This window comes from Podarcis raffonei, chromosome 10 (assembly GCF_027172205.1).
Source record: "Podarcis raffonei isolate rPodRaf1 chromosome 10, rPodRaf1.pri, whole genome shotgun sequence".
Lineage (NCBI taxonomy): Eukaryota > Metazoa > Chordata > Lepidosauria > Squamata > Lacertidae > Podarcis > Podarcis raffonei.
Window position 1 is genome coordinate 51,608,607 of NC_070611.1, and position 24,499 is coordinate 51,633,105.

Genomic DNA, 24,499 nt, shown 5'->3' on the forward strand with positions numbered 1-24,499 from the left:
GCCTCAGGCAGCAGGTGCTACTATGCATGTGGCAGTGGGGGCAAGCAGCCATGCAAGCTCTTTCAGTTACTACTCTTGAGCCCCTCAGCCCCTCGTCTCTGTTGGAGGACAGATCTGTGGGTGCCATGCAGCATCCCCATATCCCTAAGATAGACTGCAGCCCTTGAGTGCAGTGGCCCTACCTTTGGGAAGAGTGAGGCAACCACCCCAGGCAGCAGGGGCCAAGATGTGTGGGGTGTGGCAGCAAGGTGTTGTAGGCCAGAGCTGAGTGTACAACACAGCTAGCTTGTTTCTCTCAGGTGGGGTGGAGGATACTGTCTAGTGCTGGAATAAGATTTGACAGCCAGTCTGGTGAGCTTCTGGAAGGTGGGCCTCCACATTGTCCTTCACCTCAGGTGGCAAAATGCCTTAGGCCAGTTTTGGACATCATGATCCTCCTGCCGCAAATGTTGAAGCAAGAGTCAGCTGCCAGTCTGGTCAGCCTTCTCTAGGTGGGATGGGAGTGGGTTTGTCCTTTGCCTCAGGCAGGTTATGACTTTTCGATCTGCAGAACTTATGCTTCTCCAAGTGCCACACACTGCCCATTTGGCATCTGTAAGGAGTTGGTCCTTGTCAGGGACAGGCTAGATGACGAGGACTGGTGGAAGGTACCAGCTGGGGAACCCCCAAGGGAATCCCCCGAGGAGGAAGGCTCAGAGCCCGGGGATTGGTGGGGGACACTGAGGAGAGGTCAGCGGGAGAAGGGTGGGGGAAATGGTTGGATGCTGAAGAAGCAACAGGCTCTAGTGAGCAAGATGAGCCTGTGACAGGGAGCAGCTCAGACTCAGAGGCTGAAGAAGAGGAGCGGGGGCAAGAGGCTGAGGGAGGATCCCAGGAGTCTGCCTCTCCTGTGGCGACAAGCTCCACTCCCGCCTTGACTCCAAGGACACACAGGGATTACAGGTGCCCTGACATAGTTTGAGGCTGCTTGGGAAACATCCTGCAGGGAGCAAAATCTAGTGGAAAGCAGGAACCGTCAGTCCTGGCAGCTGCTTAATAGGGGCAAGTCTGGTCAGGAGGTATTGCTGAGCTGTATGCCGTTTTCTTGAATAAAGAATTAACTACACAGCTGAACTTTGCATCTTGTGTGCTGATCTGCATCTGAACAACTGATAGTCTTTTAGTGTGGCAGCAGCAGTCCGCCCCAAGTACCCCAGGGAGGCAAACAGATACACAATTTAAAAACAAAAACTAAAGCAGTTTCATACTAAAACACTCACAAACCATTCCAAGAACAATTACACTTAAATACGGCTAAAACCAGTTACAGTTAAAAAGTATTCCACAACTGGGAACCATCACTGAAAAGGCCCTGTTGTGGGTCAGTACCAACCAGGCACCACCAACAAGGTGCCACCTGCTGAGTTGCACAATGTATTAAACAACTTTGTTTTTAACTGCCTTGCTGGCAAAGCATTCTGGAAGCACATTACATAATCCTTTCTCCTTCTCTACCAAGGGGGAAACAATTGGTATTCAGGCAGATTCACACTAGTGAGATCTCCCACAACAGAAAGCTCATGCTCCCTTATGCATCCACACACAAAACATTAGAGAAGGGGTAGCTGATGTGGAGCCCTCCAGACTACAACTCCCATCAGCTCCAGCCTGCATGACCGACGGTCAAGGATGATGGGAGTAGTAGTGCAACATTGGCTATCCTTGCATACACATATATTGGAAAGCAGTCCATAAACCTCAATTGCTGTAATTACCACCAATTACGCTGCCTCCACCCCTTATTATCTATCAAATAACAAAACATCCATTATATCAACTTTCATCCCAGCTACCATTTTAAAAGGCAGTTTACTCAGCTGCTCCGGATTTCAGTGTCAAAGCCGATGGTGTCTTCCATTCCAGTTATAATTCGGTACAGACGAATGGAAAGACAAGTGGGAAGCAGTCAGAGAACTAACAATACTTCACTGTTTGCACGGATGGGGGAAAGATTTTTAATTTAATGTACTATATTACTATATTCACTAATAGGGCTCCTCCCGAGGGTGCATTGCAACAGCTTTGAAACTACGAGCCAGCTTGTGCGTACTGGAAGCAGATTGTGATCCAGAGGATCAAGACCTTCATCGCTGGATATGAAATCAGCTGAATTTAGCACAAGTTAAAGATATGCAGCTTGAACTGATGGATTAGTTAGCTGGCTGGGGTCAACCCAGGTCAGAAAGAACAAGTTCAGGCTACACTTGCTTATTTTTAGAAGCTATTTTGGTTCTGGTGTGATTATGTAATATGGGATGGGGAGGGGGGAAATTAATTTTAAAGAACTTGGAAGGATCTTCCTGTTCAGGATGGTCCATTCTCCACCATACCCAGTTTTCCATTTTTCTTCTTCTCAACATTCCACAAGCATTCCGTGCTCACTGAGCATGCTCAGTCCTCACTGGTGACCTTCTCTAAGGGTTACGGTAATTCATCCATGGGGCTTTCCCCTCTCTAAATCTCTCCCCCCCTGCAACTTCTGCAAACTTTGGAACTTCCCCCAAAATTGAGGGTGCCCCCCTTTTGTGTGGATGGCCTGTTTTAGCTACATATTGAAAGGACCTTTTGTCGGCACCCCTTCAGCTGTGAAATGCCTCATGCAGCAAGACCCTTCTAGCACCTGCACTGAAAATCTTTTCTTGGGCCAGTCCCAATATAACCTTGTTATCTGCCCAGGCCTTTTAAATTACATTATGGCTACATACAGTTATAGCTCTGTGGCTTCTAGTCTTTTGCATTCAAGTTTGTTGCTGCCGAGTTCCCTCTGTTCCTTAATTTGTGGTGCTGTGTGGGTTAGTTCGTCCCGCTGCAATTTCGGTTGCTTTAACCCCTGTAAGTCACCTAGAGAACTTTGGTTGAAAAACGTTCTACAAATTGTAGAAATAAATGTATTGCAGTGATTAACAAAACAGAAATTTTAAGTTTTTATGGGAAACATTTCGCCTTCTGCCTTCAGCAGCAGTAAAAAATTGTGCTGTTTCCAAGGTGGCAGGTATTGAGCTCTGAGGATGGAATACTCAGAAGGCTTTCAGTCGCTAAAACTATACAATGCTGGTACATAGCTGTCAACTTTCAGATTTGAAAATAAGGGATCAGCAGCCTCGAAAATAAGGGATCAGCAGCCTCACCTGTCCCGGGGACAGTCTACGGGATATCTAACAATCCGGGATAGAAGCGGGAAGCAGCGGGAAATAGCACTGGAATAAGGGAATTTCCTGCAATAAAAGGGAAGGTTGACAGCTATGTGCTGGTATTGTACTCTAGGTCGAGGCTTTATGGTGTTAAATGTGTCCAGCAGGTACATAAAGAAGTTTTCCAGGGGGTGCATGTGGAAATCTAAGCAACTGTCGGTGCCACAAAAAAAGCCCATTTCACAGAAGAAAAGCTGACAATACTTAGAACCCTATAACCAATAACAAGCAATGCACCTATCTCACACACAGAACCAGAAAACAAATAAACCTCAGACAAAAAAAGCAGGTAATCATTGCAATCATACAAGCCTTGTAAAGTCAAGTATGTGGGCATATGTCGGCAAGTCCCATCCCCAACCTCTAACTTTCTGTCTAGTCACTACACATGACCAAACTGAACTGTACATAATTACATGTGGTTGGGAAAATTCCTCCAAGTGTACTCACTGCATGAACATTTACCTTGTGAATAGTGTTACCATAAAGCACATCATTTCATTAGTAAATAGCCTCCCCTACCAAGCTTCTTCTTTTCCTTTTATTGGTTCAGCTTGTCTGGGTTGCCTCTTATTTTTACATTCAGTCCACAAAATAAAATAAAATTGAACATTCCTCCCAAGCTTTTGAATAGTTGAACGTATTCATGGCCTAAAGCAAAAGCTCTGAGGGTAGGTTGGCCTCTGATCTGAACATACCTTGAACTATTCATGTTCGGTCTGTCTGTTTGTCTATCTATTTCTAACCCACCATCTATCTTCAATCAATGGTCTGCAGGTGTACACCCCCCCCTAATAAAAAGCAGCAGTCTTAAAACATCAGGCAAATCACAGTTCAGGTTCAACATTATCAACATTACCCCAAAGCCTGAATCAACAGCCTAGTTTCAACCTGACACTGGAAACAAAGATATTATCAGGGCCAGGTGGGCCTCAGAGGGAAGGGCATTCCACAACTGGGGTGCCACCACAGAGAAGACCCTCAGTGAAGACATGGAAGGCTGACATGGTACAAAATCAACTCAGATTTAAAATATGTGGTTGAGTGAATGGGAGAGGCCGTAGCTTAGTAGCAGAGCATATGCTGGGCATGCTGAAGAGCCTTGGCTCAGTCCCAGGCCTTTCCATTGGACAGGATTAGGTAGCAGTTAATGAGAAAGATCCCTCTCCGCCCAGGACCCTAGAGACCTCCTGCTGGCTGGGACAGCGATTGTTGGACTAGATGGACTAATAGTCTGGACTTAGTATAAGGCAGCTTCTTATGTTCCTTCAAAACACTGAAAGCCAGCTTGTAAACTTCACGTTTGGGCAGAGTTGTCCTCCCAGTACTGGCTTTGCTGCAGCTTTCCTGAATAAGGTTGGTGCTGGGTAGGATGGCAGCATGGTTGGGGCTGTGTCGATAGACTGGTGGGAGCACCAGTTTGACTGTGCTGGTACACCTGTGCGGCCCCAGCCTTGTTGTGGTCCTGTCCCAGCCTAGTCCTGTCCAGGTAAGCTGTGGTGATACTGCTGTCTCAATTATATTCTACTTTATATGTCAAAAGAATATTGCGCTTAAATGGTTCTAAAGGAGTCTTGCACAACTTATGACCCACAGTGCTGAGCATAGTCAGTCACTAATCAGGTATGGAATATGGACATAAAACCATAAGGAAAGCCCTGCTGGATCAGGCCAATGGCCCATCTAGTCCAGCATCCTGTTCTCACAGTGGCCAACCAAGGTGCCTGTGGGAAACCCGCAAACAGGACCTCAGCATCTTCTCACTAGCAATTCCCAACAACTCTGATATAACGTCTCAAACAAGTATACTACTTCTCCATCAGAGACTATAACCTCCTTGCCCATTTTTAATGCCTGCAAAGAGTCGGGGGGGTGTTGCTAAGCACATGGGAGGCTATGATACGGCTGGTTGGCTACGCAAAAATGTAGACCTCAGACCTATCTGCACTCTAGATTTAAATCAGCATCAAACCACTTTAAGCAGTCATAGCTTCCCCCAGAGAATCCTGGGAATTGTACCGTATTTTTCGCTCTGTAAGACGCATCAGACCATAAGACGCACCTAGTTTTTGGAGGAGGAAAATAAGAAAAAAAAATATTCTGAATCCCAGAAGCCAGAACAGCAAGAGGGATCTGGCTTCTGCGATAGCCTCTTGCTGTTCTGGCTTATGGGACAGCCGCACACAGCCTCTCCTGGGCAGCAGGATAAAGGCTCCCCCTGCCCAGAAGAGGCTGTGCGCGGCTAAGCCAGAAGCCAGGACAACAAGTGGGATCACAGCACAGCTGGCTTATGGGATAGCCGCGCGCAGTCTCTCCCGGGCAGCAGGAGGAAGGCTCCCCCAAGAGCTGCGCTCCCTTTAAAGAGTGTGCGGAGTGTGTGTGCAGCTCTTGGGGGCTTTTCCCCTAGGAGGGAGAAGGGCAGCCCTTTCCCTTCCTTGGGGAAAAGCCCCCATGCTCCACATGGCTCTTTAAAGGGAGCGCTGAGCAGCGCCTCCCGCCTGAATTGGCTCCATAAGACGCACACACATTTCCCCTTACTTTTTAGGAGGGGAAAAGTGTGTCTTATAGAGCGAAAAATACAGTACTTTGTTCTTTGGTGCTGAGAGTTGCTAGGAGGCCCTTATTCGCCTCCCAGACCTGCAATTCTCAGAGCGGTTTAATAATCGACCCCTCTTCCCAGAGAACTCTGGGACCTGTTGCTCTGTGAGAGGAATGGGCAGCTCACAACCATTAAAAAACTACAGTTCCCAGAATTCTTCATGAGAAGCCATGACTTTTCAAAGTGGTATGATCCTCTTTCAATGTACAGGTGCAGATGGTGCACTCATGTGTTCTAAACAAACAGAGGATTTGTTCCACTCGACATGGGAATATAAGTTTTGCTTACTATATCGGTAGGACAACGTAGGGAAGCTGCCTTATGCCCCGTCGGATGTTTAAATTATCCATCTAACCCAGAATTGTCTACTCTGACTGACAACAGGTCTCCAGCACTGGCCTTACATATCCCCTGCTACAAGAGATGCTAGAGAATGGGACTTTTCACATGCAAAACATGCTCCATCACTAAGTTCTGGTCTCCTTTGCTAAACTATAAATAAAAACTACAACACATCAGTCACCTGTTCATTTCTCAACTTTGTAAACACCAGTATCAGAATGGCTATTAAAGTATCCGATGATGCTTCCTCCCCAAAATGCTTGCTTTCCAACTCCAGTATTTTCAGCAGAAGCATCATTTATTTTCAGCAATGAGAACTGCAGCTCTGTGAGGAGTCTCTCAACTCCCTTCATGAACTTGCCAGAATTCCTGGGGGTGAAAGCCATGCCTGTTAAAGCGGTACAAGAGCACTTTAAACACACAGTATGGATGTGACCTTGTTCAGCACTCTGCCCCCCAATAGCTGCTTTGCACCATCTCCGAAAGAAGCGTGTGACATTTGAAGGGGATCCAGGGTGCCACAAAGAGTTTTAAGGAGGTCAAGGATTCGCTTTCCACTAGCCAGGTTCTAAGTCCCTTTGATTCAGAGAGGCAAACAATTGTCACTACAGATGCACATGGGACGGCCTTGGCACTGCCCGGACACAGCTCAACAAACGGGCAAAAGATCACTGCTCTCTTTGCCTCCCGAGTTCTTGACTGACTTCAAAACATAGTATTGAAAGGAAGCGTTTAGCGCTGGCGCCATTAAGGCCAACTTTGTCCCAGTAATGTCACGAGCGTGGCTTGTTTTAAATGCAGAAGTAGCAGTCCCATCCTATGCGTGTCTACCTCGAAAGGGTTTGCTCTCAGGTCCGTGTGTACAGGATTGGTGCCTGAGGGCCTATTTGTGTGTGTGTGTGTGTGTTGTCCCTCCGCCTTACACTGCTCTTTCTTTTCGGGCTTCTTTCAGTGCTACCCTGATCAAAGGGAACCCCATTAAGCGTTTCAGAGCAACCAATGTGCTCCCATGAAAGGAGCTTTGGAACATCAAACCAGGGCCATGAGAATGAATGAAAAGAAATGAGCTACACCAGTAATAATTTGGCCTGGATGAATATTGCTCTCTCTCTCTCTCTCTGAGGTGGCCGGAGGGATGCTGCTGGTCCCCTCCCAAGTTTGTTTGGACAGGACTGTTAATGAGTGATTAAGAATGATTTGTTGGGAGCTGTTCTGCGGGGTTTCCTTTCCCTTCTCTTCTGGATGGTTTTTATTTCACAGCAAGCTGCAGGGGCTCCCTCATTGTCCAAGGAAGGAGGGCAACGCATGCTCCATTGGATCCCTGCTCTCCACCTCCCGCCTTCCCCCTTTGTTGTGGGCTCATGGCCTCTCTTCGGGTGCCCCCTCCTTCCAATCGCTGCTTAAAGCACAACTGCAAACTCATAATATTTTGCTTTCTTTCCTCCCACAATTACAAGCAGCTATTTCCCTGGGCACCCCTCTACCTCACTCCGAAAACACGTCTCCCTGCAATCACCATGGAGATGTCACTACTAGGAGCAAGTCTGTGGCTATGAAAACCTGCTAGTAGTTACTCTTCCTTGCAAACTTTTCTCACTTGGTCAGGGTATAGGTAGCACTCTGACTAAGGACGGACATCAGACTTGAATAGTGCTTCTCTATCTATCTCCCCTATCATGTCAATCTAGCTGTACAGAGGTCTTGGGGGAAAGATCCAACATATATTGGGCCCCATCTGCACTATACATTTAAAGCAGTAAAATACCACTTTAAACAGTCATTACTTCCCCCAGAGAATCTTGGGAACTGTAGTTTGTTGAGAGTTCTTAAGAGACCCCTGTTCCTCTTCCAGGGCTACAGCTTCCAGAGTGGCTTAACAATCAATCCCTCTTCCCAGGGAACTATGAGAATTGTACAATCTGCCAGATGGAAGATGGCCCAAAGTGGTTGCATGAACTGGATCCTTGTTTCAATCAATTCTAGGCTGGTTAGTTGTGCCAGGAATCGATAACCTGTTGCTGTCTACAACTCACAACATCGTGCTGGCTGAGGCTGATGGAAGGGGAAGCCCAACACAATCTGAAGTGTTAATGAGCCCACGAGGAGCTCAATGAATTTTGATGATGAACAACTCAAGTGAACTGTGTCATCAGGAACATATTGACACCCCAGGTAAGTTCAGATACCCAGGGGCGAACGAAGGCTAACCAACACCCGGGGTGGGGCAAACTGCCGGCTGTGCATGCATTGCACCACTACGTACGACGCATGTGTGGCGCTGCTACATACAGCGCATGCGTGCAACACCACACATGCATTGTATGTAGCGGTTTGCCCCTGGTGCCACCTGAGCGCCATACGTATGGTGGTGTGATCCTCCATGTGTGGCTGCGGCGGCGCGGCGGCTGCTCGCGCTGCCGCGCCCAGGGGTGGCGGGGCGAGCACCCCGCAGGGGGCCTTCTTGTCACTCCTCCAGACATGGCACCCGGGGCGCACTGCCCCCCTCCCCCCCTTGCGACGCCACTGCAGATACCAACCTGCCAAAATGTTCATGGGTATGTGAATTAACCGCTCTGTACCACTTGGCAGGAAAGAGATCAGTTTTGTGGACTGGTCATCACTGAAACTGAACAGCAGGGCTTAATCTGAACCAAGTCTCAGGGCTCGTCCTTGTGTTTCCTTTAATTTTCCCTCATCCATATGGCGATCTCCTTCAACTACTGTTGTTCCCACACTTTGTCCTCTCTAAAACCCGATATTCCCTATGCAATTGATGTAGCTCTCCGATTTGGATTTTTCAGAGCATAGGGAATCTCTGGTCTTAGGGAGGAGAAAGAACAGAAGGAGCTGAAGGAGAACAGCACATGTACAAAGGGAAATGAAAGGAGACACAAGGGGTTCACAATTCACATTAAGCTGAAGTCCGGATGGGCCCTCAGACTTGGAGCCTATTTTAATGAAGAGTTTACCACCAAAAACAATTTTCCTTTGCAGTTTCATACATCACTAGCCAGCAACGACAGAGGACAAGCGACTTCCTCCTTTTCCACTTCTTATTTAATTACTGAAGCAAGAATGTGCACATCATCCTCGTGGTGAATTGAGTAAGCTCACCCAACTGAAATTCACTCCTTTCACCATTGTGCCCATTACACAGAAGTGCAAAAGAGAGAAATAGATGCTCGAACCATGGTGCAAACGCCATTGCTGCCTGTCAATAAGGTGAAAAGTGGTCCTTGGTGATGGTAACAATTTCCACACAATCGCCATTAGTGGGAATGGCTTCCAGGTCAAAGGTTGCATGAGTTCTGGCATTATTCTTTCTACACATTATGCAGGAGGCAGGGGTAGAATTCTGAAGGGCACCACTTGAAGCTACAGGTGTGTGGGTGTGGGTGTCATTTTTAAAAATGTTCTGCCACATTAAAAAGAACCTCCCTGCGTGTCACATCAGTAAGGAGGTTTTGCTAAACCTTTTCTCATAGTGTTTTAAGGCAGAAGGTAGATCGGGATCTACAGGTACATCCAGAAAGGGTTTCAACTGATGATGAGATAAAGAAAGCTAACCAGGAGTTGCCTTTTGTGTGAAAGAACTATGTGTTCAATTCCGTTCAGTTCTGGTAGTGAAAGCAACTATAAGGGTTCAGAACTCTGTTCTTTAATTTTAAGTGCATGCCTTTTGCACCTGGTTCACACTGGTAGGTCTTGGGGAGAGGAGGTTTTCTAGCAAGAAACAAAGTCGATCTGACAAGCCTGAAGTTTGCCCAGCCCTGTTTTAATTTACAGAAAGCTTCTTCATGTGAGGAGTATTCAAAATATATCTACATCTACACCACAAACACATACCCTGAAGTTTGAATTGGTAAAACTCAGAATTCTACCAGCTCAGGGTACTCACAGCTCCTCCAGATGATTTGCGCTCATGATACTAGCAGGGAGGGCAATCATTTATTAATATGAATAATAATAATACATAATCCTGCTTTCAATGCAACTTGTGCCTGCAATAGTTTTGGGGTAGTCAGACTGCTTCATTTCCAATCAATTCATATCCTGCATATTCCTGCTGAAATCCCTTAAGTTTCTATATCACAAATGTCCAAATGTCCAAAACTTGCTTTTGTTGTGCTAAGAAGAGCCTGCTGGATAAGGCAAATGGCCCACCTTGTCCCGCAACGGGTTCTCAAAGCGGCAATAAAACACCCATTTGGACTCTGGAGGGTCCCTCATTCTGCAGAACATATAGGCTGGTTTCAAATCCCAGAACTGGCAATTTGGCATAAAGCACTTGCAGTAACAGCATCAGACTATCGGGTCCATCTCTGTTTCCAGATCTCTTTGGGAGGCAAACCCACTGCATATTCCGAAACGTGGCAGGGATCGGCTCCCATGATTTAAGAGCCAAATTTTCCCCCTCAATTATATCCTGTTTGCTTCTTCCACTACTTTTTTTCCAAGACACTTGTTGCTAAATCTATGCAACACAGATTTTCACTTTTCCCTCCTAAGGCCCTGGCAGGTGGGAAAAGGTAAAAAAGAAAAGAAAAAAGAGACGGTGCTTTCCCTTTATAGACCCACAACCCCTTTTTAGAACATAGACAAACATTCACACACCGCGGTCTCCTCCAAGGACACACACAGTAGTGGAGTCTCGCTGGCGCCACCGTGGATGGCAGAATGAATGGCAAACATTCAGACCAAATCAGGAGGGTCTACAGAACAGGTGCTGTCCCCGTTCTCAGTCAAACTGGTGAAAAAGCAGAATACGGGCCTCAAGGACACACAAAACGTCATCTGGCTTGACAGAAATGCTCTTCTCCATTTAGCCATTCTGCACACATACATGACCCCTACAATACTAACGTGAAACCACGTGACAGAAAATCCTAAATGAGCCAAGATGGAATCAGGGACACTGGGGGTGCAGAAATAATGACCGACTCTTGAGGTTTGATCAGAAAATGCGAAGTTGCAACTTCTTTAATGACAAGCATTTCCCTCATTGTGAAGCTTAAATTATTAAACTTTGCAATGAAAGGAATGGGGAAATGGACCCGAGTCTACTCATTACTGATCTGAGATGAGAAGGCCACAACATCAACCACAAACTTTTTTATTTACAGCTTTAAAATATAGCACTTTCTGTAAACAGGAATTCAGAATTGCTAAGGAAGAGCATATACTTTTCACCTACAACTAATAGCCTGTCAGGTGGAAAATAATGGAGAAACACCATTGAAATATTCAAATATAATTTTTTAAAATCTCATTATTCAAGTATTTCACACTTTTGAAATGGCCCTCGTTTTTCCACATGAATTGCTGACAAATTTTCCAGGCTAAGATGAGGGAGAGGAGGAATATTGATTTTAAATATAATTTTGCAGATTAACAGGAACTGGTCTGAAAGAGATGCACTTTCACAATGAGAGAGAGAACTCTCCCACCCACTTACTCAGGGGTTACATCAAAAAGAAACAGGTTGCAGAAAGGTAGCTTGGTAGACTTCATCACCTCTCAAAATTCTGTAGGTGGCAAAGCTGATTGGGAGCATTTTGCCTAACAGTTTCAGAAAATTCCCTCTTAATCAATTTTGGCTCACTGGGGGCTTCCAAACTCTTGGTATTTTTCAACTGCAGAAGGGTAAATCCAGGTTGTGCAATTCTAGCTGATTGTGAGGTCTTACGCAACACACCTGCAGGATCGGGCTGCGAAAGTGCAAGGCGACACTTGCTTTAGCCAACTTCTAACCTCCCTGCAAACGAATCAGTCAGGATGCTCAGTAAACAGGTCACCCACTAAATGCCGAATGAAACTTGATTGGTACAGTAGTACCTCGGGTTAAGTACTTAATTTGTTCCGGAGGTCCATTCTTAACCTGAAACTGTTCTTAAACTGAAGCACCACTTTAGCTAATGGGGCCTCCCCCTGCCGCCGTGCCTCCGGAGCACGATTTCCGTTCTCATCCTGAAGCAAAGTTCTTAACCCAAGGTAATATTTCTGGGTTAGCGGAGTCTGTAACCTGAAGCGTATGTAACCTGAGGTACCACTGTATTTTACGTTGGCAGCTGAGGGAAGCAATGCAGAAGCAATGCAGAACGACGTGTGGACAAGCTATTATGAAACCACCACTAATTCACTATGATTGTTTCAACTACATGTTGTGTAAAACAACTGCAAACAAAACCAGCCTGGAGGGGTTTTTATAAGAAAGTATGCCTCTTCAGTCGCAAGTGAAGAGATGTACTAGGTTACAGGATACAACCCTGTGCTGTAAAACAAGGACAGGCCTTCCCAAGCCCATGTCCTCCTTTGCCATTCCTGGGACTGTCACAATAGCCAAGGCTAACTGCTTTGGGATACCCGACCCCCTGTAGCCACAGCTGCCCCCTCTTTCCTTACAGACATTGTAAAACATCCTTTATACATGCTGCTGAAGTTGGCTACTTAGTTCTCACCAACTTATTTGTGCAATAATTTGAAACAAGTAAGTAACTGGGAGCTAGGCACCAACTTCAGCATCTTCTAAGATGGAGAATGCTAGGGCTGTATCTCCTCATTTGGACACAGACTTACACCCCCCCTTCCTGAAAGAAGGGTAGGGTATAACCTATGAGGAAACTGGACTAGGCCCTTACCTGACAGGTTGAAGGGTTGGTAAGAGGACCGGATTGAGAAAAAAGGTGTCTTGCCCTTCCACATCTGGTGGGTTGGCTGACTAAGATCTTTGTTTAATGAGCATGTCTCTCTCTTTGGGGAGGGGGACCAGCTCACTAATTAGGGCTATAAACAACCCCCTGCCCTACAAACACACAGACAACCTTCGTTTTCCATTGGTTTCATTGTCGAATTAAAACAAAGAGGATCGGAGGGCTGCATCCCTTTGAATGGCGTATAATGCCTTCATCTCACCCCCAGTTAGAAAGTCAATAAATGAATGATCACCACCAACCTGGCTGTTGGTCCTGTTGCACAGACTTTCTCTCTTCCTTAGTGTTGTAAATTTTGCTTGGGTGAAAACAGGGTAAAGAAAAAGGGACCAGCTAAAAAGGACTAAATTGCTATCCCCAAGCTCACCATACCCACTGGATGTAGCATGGGCAGGAATGGCTAATGCTTTCAAAATAGAGGTGGCTATCCCCAGTTCTGGGGCCTGATCCAGCCTCCAAGCAATTTATTCATTTTGCCCCATTTTTAGCAACTGTAAAAAAATAAAAGGGGAAGAAGTAGGCACAGTGATGGGTGGATAGCACCTAGCGCTCTGATGGGGTGCGCATTGCACCCCTCTCCTCGGCTGATCTGCATGGACATGCACATGAGTGTGCACGCACATGCACAAGAGTTGTGTGGGCGGCTGCACCCATCACAGGCATGTAATAATAATAATAATAATAATAATAATAATAATAATATCTTTATTGTCATTGCCCCCTCTCAGGGACAATGTCACCCTTAAAGTGCTGGCCAAGGGTCAATGTGGCCCTCTACTGAAAAAAAGAAAGAAAAATATTTAGCAATTCTGCTCTAAAAAGATGGGTGCTGACACATAAGGTGACCCCCTCCTAAAGGCCCTAACTTTTAATCACTGGTGTTTGAGGTCAGTATTTTGTTACACGGCAGGTACTAGGGAACACACTGGGCATGCACACAGGTGTTTGCCTTTGTTTGCAAATTTGCAAATATTTCCAGAGCAGAGCTTAAGTGTTAAAAATAGGTTCTGAGGCTAATCAGTGTCTCGGAAGAAGATATAACTGGATTTAACCTGGTGGCACTTTCCCTTTTTTTGCTTCTGGATCCTGGGAACAGGCTTCAGAAGAATTGTAGAGGACAACCACCAGTTGGACTGCCGGGCTCCGTCCCGCCACTGGCCTATTTCAATTAGTCTTCAGCTCCCCGCTGCTCAACAGAAAACGACCCTCCCTCCCTTCCCCTACAATTTCTTTGGTAGAGATTTAATTTAGGGATTTACTTGGGCATGTGGATCGACTCTCCCCATCCCCCGCCTTCCTTATTTCAAATTTGTACATCTATCGTGGTTCCTTCCAACTGTACAATTCTATGATTCTACATTCCTATTTTTAAAAAAATTAAAAGCAAGATATGCCCATTTTATTTAGTGCTATAGGCTTTTAACTGTGTTTCCACAAATCCATTCAAGTTGGGCAAACTTCCTTTCAAATACCAACCTGTTGCATGTTCCCCATCAATGGAAACCCCAATGGATTTCAACTTTGTACCTAAATTTGGGTGAAATCTGTTTCAAGGTCTCTCTCTTAGCACCTTGCTGAAGATGTTCTTGAAAAGAGAATGGGTTTGCTTAGAGCAGGGGTTGCTTCAGAAGAACTGGTTTCGTTTCTAGAGACAGATTATTGTTGTCTATTATTTCAATCACACACACGGGTTTTTTTGCAACGGGTTCCTAGAGTTTTACACAACCCAAGAAATGCTGGGCAGTTCGTCGTTCCAGCTGATTTCCTCATTAAGCGATTAAGGAGAAGAGGTGAATGGCGAGGAAAAATTAAAACGAGACTACACCCCCCCGCGAGCCTCCCAAGACACACAGCCGCTGCCGCCCCTTCGCTTCCAATGAAGCCATATTTCTCCCCAAACGCAAAAAGGGGATTCTTTACATAACAACTGAAAAGTCCGAGGAAAGCCTAATTGGATTAAGTCCCCTGAAAAGGAGGTGAAGGTGTCTGAATGGGGCAACGCCAAAGGCTCCACTTTCCCTGCCATCTGCTGAGCAAGGCGAAAGTGGTTTCTGATTAATATTATCTTAATCAAACCCGCTGCCCTCCATCAGGCGCGCCGCCTGGGAAGGTTGGCGCAGCCCGGCGCGCCTTTCAAGGCCAGCGGGCGGCCGGGCCTTCGCTTGGGGGTCGGCCGTCCCCCGACACCGAGCGAGGCCACGCAGCCGAGGCCGCCGCCGCCGCCGCCGCCACCTCGAGGCCCGGAGCGCGGCCGAGTCCCCCGGCCCTGAGGCTGCCTTACACTAGAGCAGTCGGCCCAGCAGTCGGTTTTGGAGAGACTTACACGAAAGGCGCAGTTCAGCCCTGCTCAGTTCATGCCTCCGAAAACCACCACTGCGCGCCCCGTCGTGGAACACGCTTTCCGGCACCCATTTCCCCGAAAGTCTCGCTGCTTCCAAGTGTCGCGTGCATTGCTTAACGCGCGCGAAAGGGTCCCAAGAACACCAGGGTCTAGTTTTCCGGTTCCGACGTTAAACTGGAAACGGGGAACCCCCAAGTGGGGACACTTTTCTTCCTTCGCTCCCACTCAGTCCGTTCAAAGTATATTTTTTTAATATAGGAAATGCTTTTAAACAAAGCTGTACCTTATACCCTTCTTTCCTTTTTTTTCTTTAAAGTTAGAGAGCCGAGCTGTTAGGGACGCCACCCCTAAAACAAGAGGGCCGAGGCCGGGCTTGCCAAGCAGCCCCTCCGGGTGCCTCGCTTCTGCCCTCCTCACGCGCACTCTCCCGGCTGGCTCCTGGGGGCCTAAAACTCTTTCTCCCCCCGTGTCTCTGGGGAGCACGTTGGCTGCAGGCTTGGCCTCGGTAGCGCTTGGAGAGGGGGAGAGATATGGGCCTGACCCCCGAGTTTTCCTCGTGTCCCTCCGGCCTACTCGGCTTCTTCCAAGCAGGCGCGTTTTCTAAGAGAATCCGTCGCTCAAGCTCCTTTTTGTTTTGTTCTGATTGACCTCTCTTTTCCTGCCCAAAAAGAAGTTCAGAGCTGGACCCAACTTTAAACTTCAGTGCTTAAAGGGAAAGAAATGGTACATATTTTTAAACAAACCCTAAAAACAAAACTGCGAGGGCCTCGTGGAAGGACAGTCCCGTGGTGACTTCTAGGGAGTCGCTCCAAAGTCAGCAATCCAAGGAGAGCGGCCGGTGATGTTTATTTCGTAGTAACGAATAAGTAATTTATTAATTACTAATAAATGCTATAAAAATACTACAAAAATTAACACCGCAGTAGGAAAGTGCCACATTCGATGCAACTTTTTTTTAAAGTTCAAGATAAGAGGGAGGGCGATGGCCGCCCCATCATCTCTTGGGCGAGGCGGCACCTTCCAGATCTTCTTGGGCTCCGCAGCCCTCGGACGAGGCCGCGCGAGCCTAGGGAGGTTTACTCGGAAGTAAGCCCTATCGAGGGCCATGGAGCCTGCTGCTTCCAGGTCAGTATGTACTGCATAGGATTGCAGCCTGTTAAGTCACAGTGCAGCCTCTTTCCCTCTCTCTGCCCCGAGGGAGCCCCCATCGCTCTCGGCACAGGCCCCGGCCGAGTCACAGGTGTCTCTCCAGCGAGACGCCCCACACGTGAAGCGCGGGATCCTCACCTCTGCTGCCAGGATCGTGAGCAGCGCAGGGGGAGCCCAGAAGGATTCCACACACACCCCACCTACCGTGTAAACAGAATTCAAACTGGATAGGAACCATCAGTCGATATTAAAGGGGGCCGGGAGAGAGGTTAAGGGTGAAATTCTAAGTACATTCCCCTGGGAGGAAGATGCACGGCAAGGACAGAGGCTTTCCCTTCCAAGAGAAAACAGAAGGGAGTTTGGGATGTGCAGAGGATGGTGGGAGTTTAGAGGGCCTAGAAACTTGAAATCCAACCCAGAAATAGTAATGACAATTAATAATAATATCAACGTTATCATTATTAAAGTTAGGACAATTTCCATCCCAAAAAGCCGTTCCAGGCCGATAGCCCCCGAACTAGGCAGGAGGCGATGACTAAAATCTCGGAATTTCAGCCCTTTGGGAAGGGGCTCAGTATCAAAACGGGCCTCATCGTCCCCCGTTATGAAACAGCCTCCTAATCCCCCCTCCAGCTGATCTCAAAGCTCTGCGCCCCAAGACGTTTGAATTGCGACGAACACCTCCAAACTAACCTCCCACTTCACAAGCTGCATTCCAGCACCCCAAAGTTTCACTTCGCCAATCCCTTAAAAAAAATTAATAATTCAGTTCTGCTCCTTCAATTCTGCTCGCATTCCTTCAAATGGGAGGCTGCCCAGCTCGATCCTGCCCATCTGGATTTGGGAGATGGGGGGCTTCTGCAAGCCGAGGCACCCTCCCTGGAGAGCAAGTCTTCCGAGTCCACGTGCCTCGGATCGGGCCCCCCTCTCCCTTCCAGTGACAACCAGTGAACCTTCCCCAGCCCTCGGGGATCCACACCCAGGCGCATCCCCTCGAGCGGAAGCGGCTAACCTAGGAGGATCCCATGGCCCCCAGGCCAGCGCGCCGCGCTTCCCTGTGGATCCCTCTCTCGCCTTGATCCCTGCCAAACTTTGAGCGCAAAAAAAAAAAGACGGACGGAGTCTGTTCCCTGCCGCCCCGACGGCTTCGGACTGACCTGTGGAATCCATGTCAGGTTCCTCCAGCAACCCACAATGCATGCTGTTCCCATGGACAGTGCAGGAGCCCCCAAAGTCCTGAAGTTTTGTGGAGTTCCCCTGTTTTTGCTCAGAGATGCCGGCGAAAGAAAAGAGGGAGAAGGAGGTGTGCTGGTGTGGGGGGTGGTGGAGGTTAGAAAGGGGGTGAGAGGGGGGAGAGAAAGAGAGAGAGAAGGAAGGGGGGAGAAGAGAGAGAGAGGGAGAGATCCTCAGTAAATCCAACAGGGCAACGCCAGAGCCGTCAAAATGTTTGCGGATGTTTCATGGGAAAAAGCGTCATTTTATAGGAGCCCTGATGGGAGAAATGTCATTGATAGGCCGGCCAGCCTGATGAATGGCTGCTAGTCAGATGGGGATGTGGCAAGGCTCAATGTGAACCCCATTGTGCCACTGTTTTGAATAAGAAAAGCGCTCCCCCAGCGAGGGGGGCTTCAGATCTACGCAAGCCCGACACTCCCCCTCCCTTCCCGGCTGCCTCTCCCTCCTCCCCACTTGCCATTAGGGAACGTTTGTCTTGGTTAAAGTTCCAGAGAGAGAGAGAGAGAGAGAGAGAGAGACGCCCCCTCTTCTTCCACTGCTCCCCCATCCACCACCCAGCTTTTGGCTCCTTGCAGACTGAGATCAAAATTGGCTTAGATCTCTTTCTCTCTCGGGCACTGTTTGGGGGCATGTAAAGACTATGTTAGACCTCCTCTTCTTAGGGAATCGTTCAGAGCATCTTGGAAGTGCAGGTTGTTTCTGGACTAAGGAGTCAATGCTAGGTGTAAACTGTTCACACATTTACAATCTTTTTAAAGATACCCATCGAAATGTGAACGCTACAGATTTGTTTTCTCAAACATCACAGAAATAAGCTTCCACACTAGAGTATTGCTGGGGTGTAACGTGTGAAGAGGCCCTAAAATGCACACGGGAGCAGGAAACCAACCCGTCTCCCCATCATCACTGGGATAAATCTAAGCGCTTCTTTTCTTCTCTTTCGGTTATTAGAGTAAGGAAGAAGTTAGTGCGTGTGTTCCCGGGAGGGGAAGAGATAGATGCTGTGGATTGAAATATGCCTGATCCCATCCCTCCGGAGGTCTGAAGATTTCCCAGAGACTTTCCCCCCTCTCGCAGGGTTGTTTGGAGGCAGAGATGCGTGCAGGCTGGTGGGGGAAGATGGGAGAAAAGTTGCCCGTTTCTTCTGAAGGCGTCTCTCTGTGTGCTGGGAAGGGCTCAAGCGAGTAGCAAAACTGGAGCTCTGATAAAGTGGCTGGTTTCGAGAGAAGGGAAAGCTGTGATTAGAATATGAATGGAAGGCTAGGAGAGGAAGAGAAAAGGGGATTACGGCTGAATTACTTTGACCATGGACAGAGCCAACATGGTTTAAAAAAGGGAGGGAGGAAGCCACCCTCTCCTCCCCCTCCTCTCCCTATATTCTCTTTAAGGCAGGAAAACACACACACACACACACACACACACACACACACACACACACCATGCCCACATTCCCCCATCACACCCCATGCCCCAAATGCAGCATATCGAAACCTTTGGAGGGATTCAAAACGGTTTGGAGCAAATTCACTACATGCTTTTACAATATTTTAAAAGTAAAAAAACAAAACAAAACAAACTAACGAGGGGTAGGAAAGAAAGGCCGGTGGAAATTTGCAGATCAAAGTCCTGGGGGGCAATGTTAAATAGAGAAGCTGTTGTCAGAATGGAAGAAAAAGCCAGAGGGGATGTCTGGATCATAAATTCCAATGAGGTGGTTTAAAACAGAAAAAGCAGCAGCAGCAGCAGCAAACTCTCTGATATCACAGGGAGGAGATAGAAAACACCTGCGATCAAGGAGAAAAATAAATGTCAGACTGTTCCAGGGGTCTCCTATTTGATTAATGCTTTGAAAGTAACAGAAGCTGCTGATGCAGGTGAAGAAGGCACCCAAGGTGCCCTCTATTGTCAAACCCTGGCTAGGTGGGCACATATCTGCATTGCTGGGCAATGCCCCAGCAGGACAGGCAGAAAATGACCTGGATCCAGGGCTTAATAAGGAGCCATTCATGAATGATAATATATCCAAATACCTTTCGGAGTTTTCCTAAGTTCCCAAAACATCTCATGTAACCTTACATTTGTCATCTTTTTCAATGGACCTTGTGCGCCAAGAGTTGGCAGCCCGTGCCCTCTGGGGACTCATGTGGCCCTCAAGCAGATTTCATGCAGATGACAAGGAAAGGAGTTTGAATTACCACCACCCCATCCTCTTTCTACTCTCTTTCCTGAGATACTTAAGAGGGTGTGTTTTCTTTGGCCCTGCTCAGCACCAACTCAGGGCCCACCCAGTGCCAAGATGGGTAAAACAGGCAAAAGGTTGCCTACTTCTGCTGTAGGCACAGGAAGTCATACCGAGCTAAGCAGGCCACCACCTTCCTGCTTTAGGAGAACCAGTGTGATGTGACAGAGTGAGTGTTGGGTGATGACCAGGAAGAGCAGGGTGGTCGTCCATGCACCAGATACCAGAACCAGAGTGGCACAGAACAGACCTGCCAATCAGCACCCTTGGCTGGTAGCTAGTCATGGTCTCCGCTGAAGCTCTCAGTGCAGTTCTGGAAGTCCTTCCGCAGCCCTTCAGAACAGCAGTGGCTGGTGCCCATTGGGATTGGTGGGGTAAAAGCCAGGGAGATCAGCCAATAGGCTGAGGGCAGACTGAAGGTTGGAACTGGAACTGAAAGCATGGGGCTCCCAGTGTGGCATCCCTGTGGCTCCAGCCTTTGCACACTGAGTGGTGGGATCTCAACCCAACCACTGAAAGAGGGACCTCAGGCTACATGCATTTGGCTGAATGCATGTAGGCTCTTTTACAAGGTTGGGCATCCTGACCTGGCAGAGTTCTGGACCACAGGAAGGAGCCTGAGCATATTCAGATGAACTTGCATGAACACATCCCCTTCACACCTTCCATCCAGTGGGTGGGTTGGAGGGTAGAAGCAATGTAAATAAGCATATGGGTGCGGTGGAGGACCTTGGGGTTTCAAATTTCAGCAGTGCCCTGTGCAACACCAAAATTCTGCACCACCTGCCTCTCACCTTCCATTCTACATAATAGTTGCAGAGTCCCCTGCGGCACCCCTGTGGATCCATGTCCAGAGAAATGAGGATTTTAGGTTGCGCACTGCTAAACCCACCTCTGGTGGGGACAAGGGTTATATTCCTCTCTCCTTGCAAATGCATGGGGAAATAACTTCTGGAAGGGGTGTGTGTGGCTCAGTTCTCAATCAACCTGGTAGCACACGCAGCCCACAAATGCGTTTTTTGATATTCTTTATTTTGTTCTGCTTTTCTGAGGGCATTTGCCCAATCTATGGCAACTGACCAAACTGCGAGAGGCAGTGGAAGACAGGAGTACCTGGCATGCTCTGGTCCATGGGGTCACAAAGAGTCGGACACGACTAAACAACAACAACAACGGCAACTATAATACTGAGCTTGGCAGCTTCTGCCAATACATTTTGCGCTATGATACAGCAATGAATCACTCAAGAGCATCTGTTATGAATGGCTGGTGGGGTGAGGAATTGCTGCTAAAGTTACATGGAAGTGGCAACTGGGGGAAAGTATTTCCCAGCGGGGTCCCCAGTGTCTATGGGCAGGTCACCCTGTCCAAATTCTGCAAAGTTGTTGTGAATATAAAATGAGAACATAGCTGAACCCGCTCTGCATCCTCAAGTGTGGGGAAAGGCCTCTAAGTCTGTTGTCAGGTCTTGTGCCATCTGATATATGTTCAGACAGCCTTGTAGTGCTCCAGGGAAGCAAAGGGAGCCCACAAGTTATTTTCATCTCAACCTCACCCACACATCAAATACCTTGCATTCTTGAAGAAGCCAGGACACCCCATCTCAACAATGCTGCTGTAGAGGAAGGCTTACACACCAAGCTCAGCGAAGACACTTTTGCAGACTGTGTAACATTGGGGGGAAAGCAGGTAATCTTCATAATCACCCAGAAGATCAGGTGCTCCTAATAATATCAATGGATAATTTGATGAGCAGGTAACATAGGGTGATCGGAGGCAGTCATTTCTAGTTACTGCTTTCCTTTATCAACAGGGGAAGGCCCAAAGCTCAGTGGCAGAGCACCTGATCTGCATGCAAAAGGTCCTACGTTCAGTCTCCAGCATCTCTTAAGGCTGTGAAACACACCTGTCTGAATCTATCCTGTGTAGGCAATACTGAGCTAGATAGACCAAAAATCTGACTTCTTACATGGCAGCCCTCTATGCTCCTAAGATTAAATCAGTTTAGGTTTCATTATTGGATCAAGTTATTTAAAAGCTTTTTCTATATTCTGTTTTTTTGGTTTATACTGTATATCCCCCCCCCTGATAACAACCTTTTGTGTGGTGCTTTTAATATAGCTTTTATGATATTTAATTTCTGTCTATTTTTTGCATATTATTATTAGCATTGCATTAATGGCTTCCCCCCTTACCAACGTTTCATTTGTGATGTAGTCTTGTGAAGTACTGCATTTCATAAAAATAACCCACCTATGAAATAATATCTGCTGCTCCTGCATGCAGTGAGTTAGGACTGTTCAGACTTTTACTGTCAAGCCCACCCCTCCCTTCTTTTTTAAAAATATAAACTCATTTAATTCCTCAACATTTATAGTACATTAAATTCAGGAATGCCAACAGCCTCTTTATTCTAGTGCAGTAATTCAAGCTAGTAAAAAAAGTCTGTTTGCAGACTAAGGGCACCACTTTGGAAAATAATTTATAAAGGTGGTCATTACTTCCAACAGCAAAATGAGGATTTGGCTAGGACAGGACACAAACTGCATTCAGCATCTCAGCTGGACTAACATCCTAGTGACCTTCACATTGAATAACATTTCTGGTAAACAGCTTTGCCTGGACACTGGAATACAAAGTGATAAAGAAGCTGGACTGGGAACAAAAACTCTGGTGGCCAACATTTTGCCTACCACAGCTCATTGTGTTGATACCGCAAGATCCTGAAGCATTCTTCAGGCCATCCCATCTCCATCAACTATCTGAGAAAAGTCACTGGACAGAAATCCAACCACACCGTGGAAATAATTAACAGCAATGGGGAGAAAGGCGATTCCGTTCAGTGTCATAGGTGAAGCTCTCTGATTCACACTTTGCGCAAACTGAAACACGACTTTCCTTTGACATTTTAACCTCTCTGAATTTGAAATGCAGTCCTCCAGCCACGTAATGTCTACAAAAATCCATATAGTAGGGGGAAGAGTGCATAAAAGTGCATTGATTAGCGAAAATAACATACAAAAAGGTGTTCTATTTGGAAGACTGCTTTGCATAAACATACATATTAGGAAAAATTGCATGCAAAAATGTGTATATTAGGTGAAGTGTGCAACTAAAATGCTGATAGATTTTCATGAGGACTTTAAAAAGTCCCCAAGCTGGAAAAGTACAGAACTGTACTGTATTTAAGATTGAAAAAATGAGAAACTGAAACTGACAAATTTGCCAAGTGCTATCTTATACATGTCTATTCAGAGGTAAACCTTATTCAATTCGATAAGGTTGTACTGTAAAAGGCTGGTTTAGCCTGACTAAACAGTTGGTTCATGTTAGCATTCTAATCCTAATTCAATAACCTTCAGCGTTTTACCATGTTTCTGACATTCTACGGTGGTACCTTGGGTTAAGTACTTAATTCGTTCTTAACCTGAAGCACCACTTTAGCTAATGGGGCCTCCTGCTGCTGCCGCGCCGCCGGAGCATGATTTCTGTTCTCATCCTGAAGCAAAGTTCTTAACCTAAGGTAATATTTCTGGGTTAGCGGAATCTGTAACCTGAAGCGTATGTAACCCGAGGTACCACTGTATTAGTAAGCACTCCCATTTTCCCTTCAACTCTTCTGTCTCTTTAAAGAGTTGTCATTTGTTTTGTATGATTGTTTCTAAGCTTGAACCTGATTATTTAAAACATTTACACATTCCTGCTGCCGTGAGTGCTGGAAGGAAGACTGCTCCCTGCTGCAAGGCCCATTTCCACCTGGCCTAGGGGACGGGTCCCAGACTCATCCTAAATAGCCAAAAGAGGCTCCTGGGAGACCACTGGGACATTGCTGGAACAACTCTTGGGTCAGGGAAACTGGCTAAAATGCTTTACAGTGTTTAAAACAGTTCTAATTTTGGTTCCTCTGTTTTGTTTTTGTCAGGCTGGGGCTAGTTAAATGTTTAGTTGGGGTTGGCAGTTATTTTAATTTGGGTATAACTTTAAACTGTTTATTATTATTGTTGTTATTATTATTATTGGTTTCTATTGATTTATTGGTTTGTTTTTGCCTGTATAGGATATTCAGCTTTTTAATGTTTGATGTTTTGTTTCTTATATGTGCTGTAAGCTGCTCAGGAGTGGCTGGGGATGAATTTAGCTGCATCAGATGCTCTCCAGCTCCTCCTACTTTCCTACAAATGAAACGTGAGCCAGCAGTGTGGTGTGGCAGCTAAAAAGGCTAATGCAATTTTGGATTTCCAGCTTGCCAGTTGTAATAGCACTTCTCTGTTCTGCTCAGCTGGAGTTCAGATCTGGGTGCCAGAGTTTAAGGAGGATATCAACAAACTGGAAGGTGTCTGGAGGGTAGCTTCCTGGTTTTTGTTAATTAATCTTTTTTTTTTTTTTAACATTGCTATGTATTCAGTGATATCTTGGGAAGAGTCAAGCTTGGCTGCCATTTATTACAGTAGTTTCTGAGGAAGTACTGAAACAAAAATACATTCTGGAGTTTTCATCAATATTAACTGTACTACTGCATGAAATTTGTATTTCAACTCTACTGATGCATGGAATTTGTTTCATATACGGATATTAACTTTACTAATTTATACTGGCTGTTGTACCTTGCTGAGAATTAGTTGTGTGTTTTGGATTTATATGTATTTGCATTAC

General features: G+C 46.6%; 1 protein-coding gene across 3 annotated transcripts in view; it reads right to left on the bottom strand.

The window, feature by feature from the left end:
• Nucleotides 1–17,929, bottom strand: part of RFX4 (regulatory factor X4) — a 69,372-nt gene extending 51,443 nt beyond the window's left edge. Inside the window, exon 1 of one of the 3 annotated variants that reach the window (XM_053404720.1) lies at nucleotides 17,529–17,929. In XM_053404720.1, the coding sequence (XP_053260695.1) occupies nucleotides 17,529–17,571 (43 nt within the window). In that variant the 5' untranslated portion in view covers nucleotides 17,572–17,929. Of the gene's footprint in view, nucleotides 1–182; nucleotides 204–17,528 lie in introns of those variants that run through there. The other 2 variants (XM_053404718.1, XM_053404722.1) reach the window with 2 other exon arrangements.
• Between the last annotated feature and the right edge of the window lie 6,570 nt (nucleotides 17,930–24,499).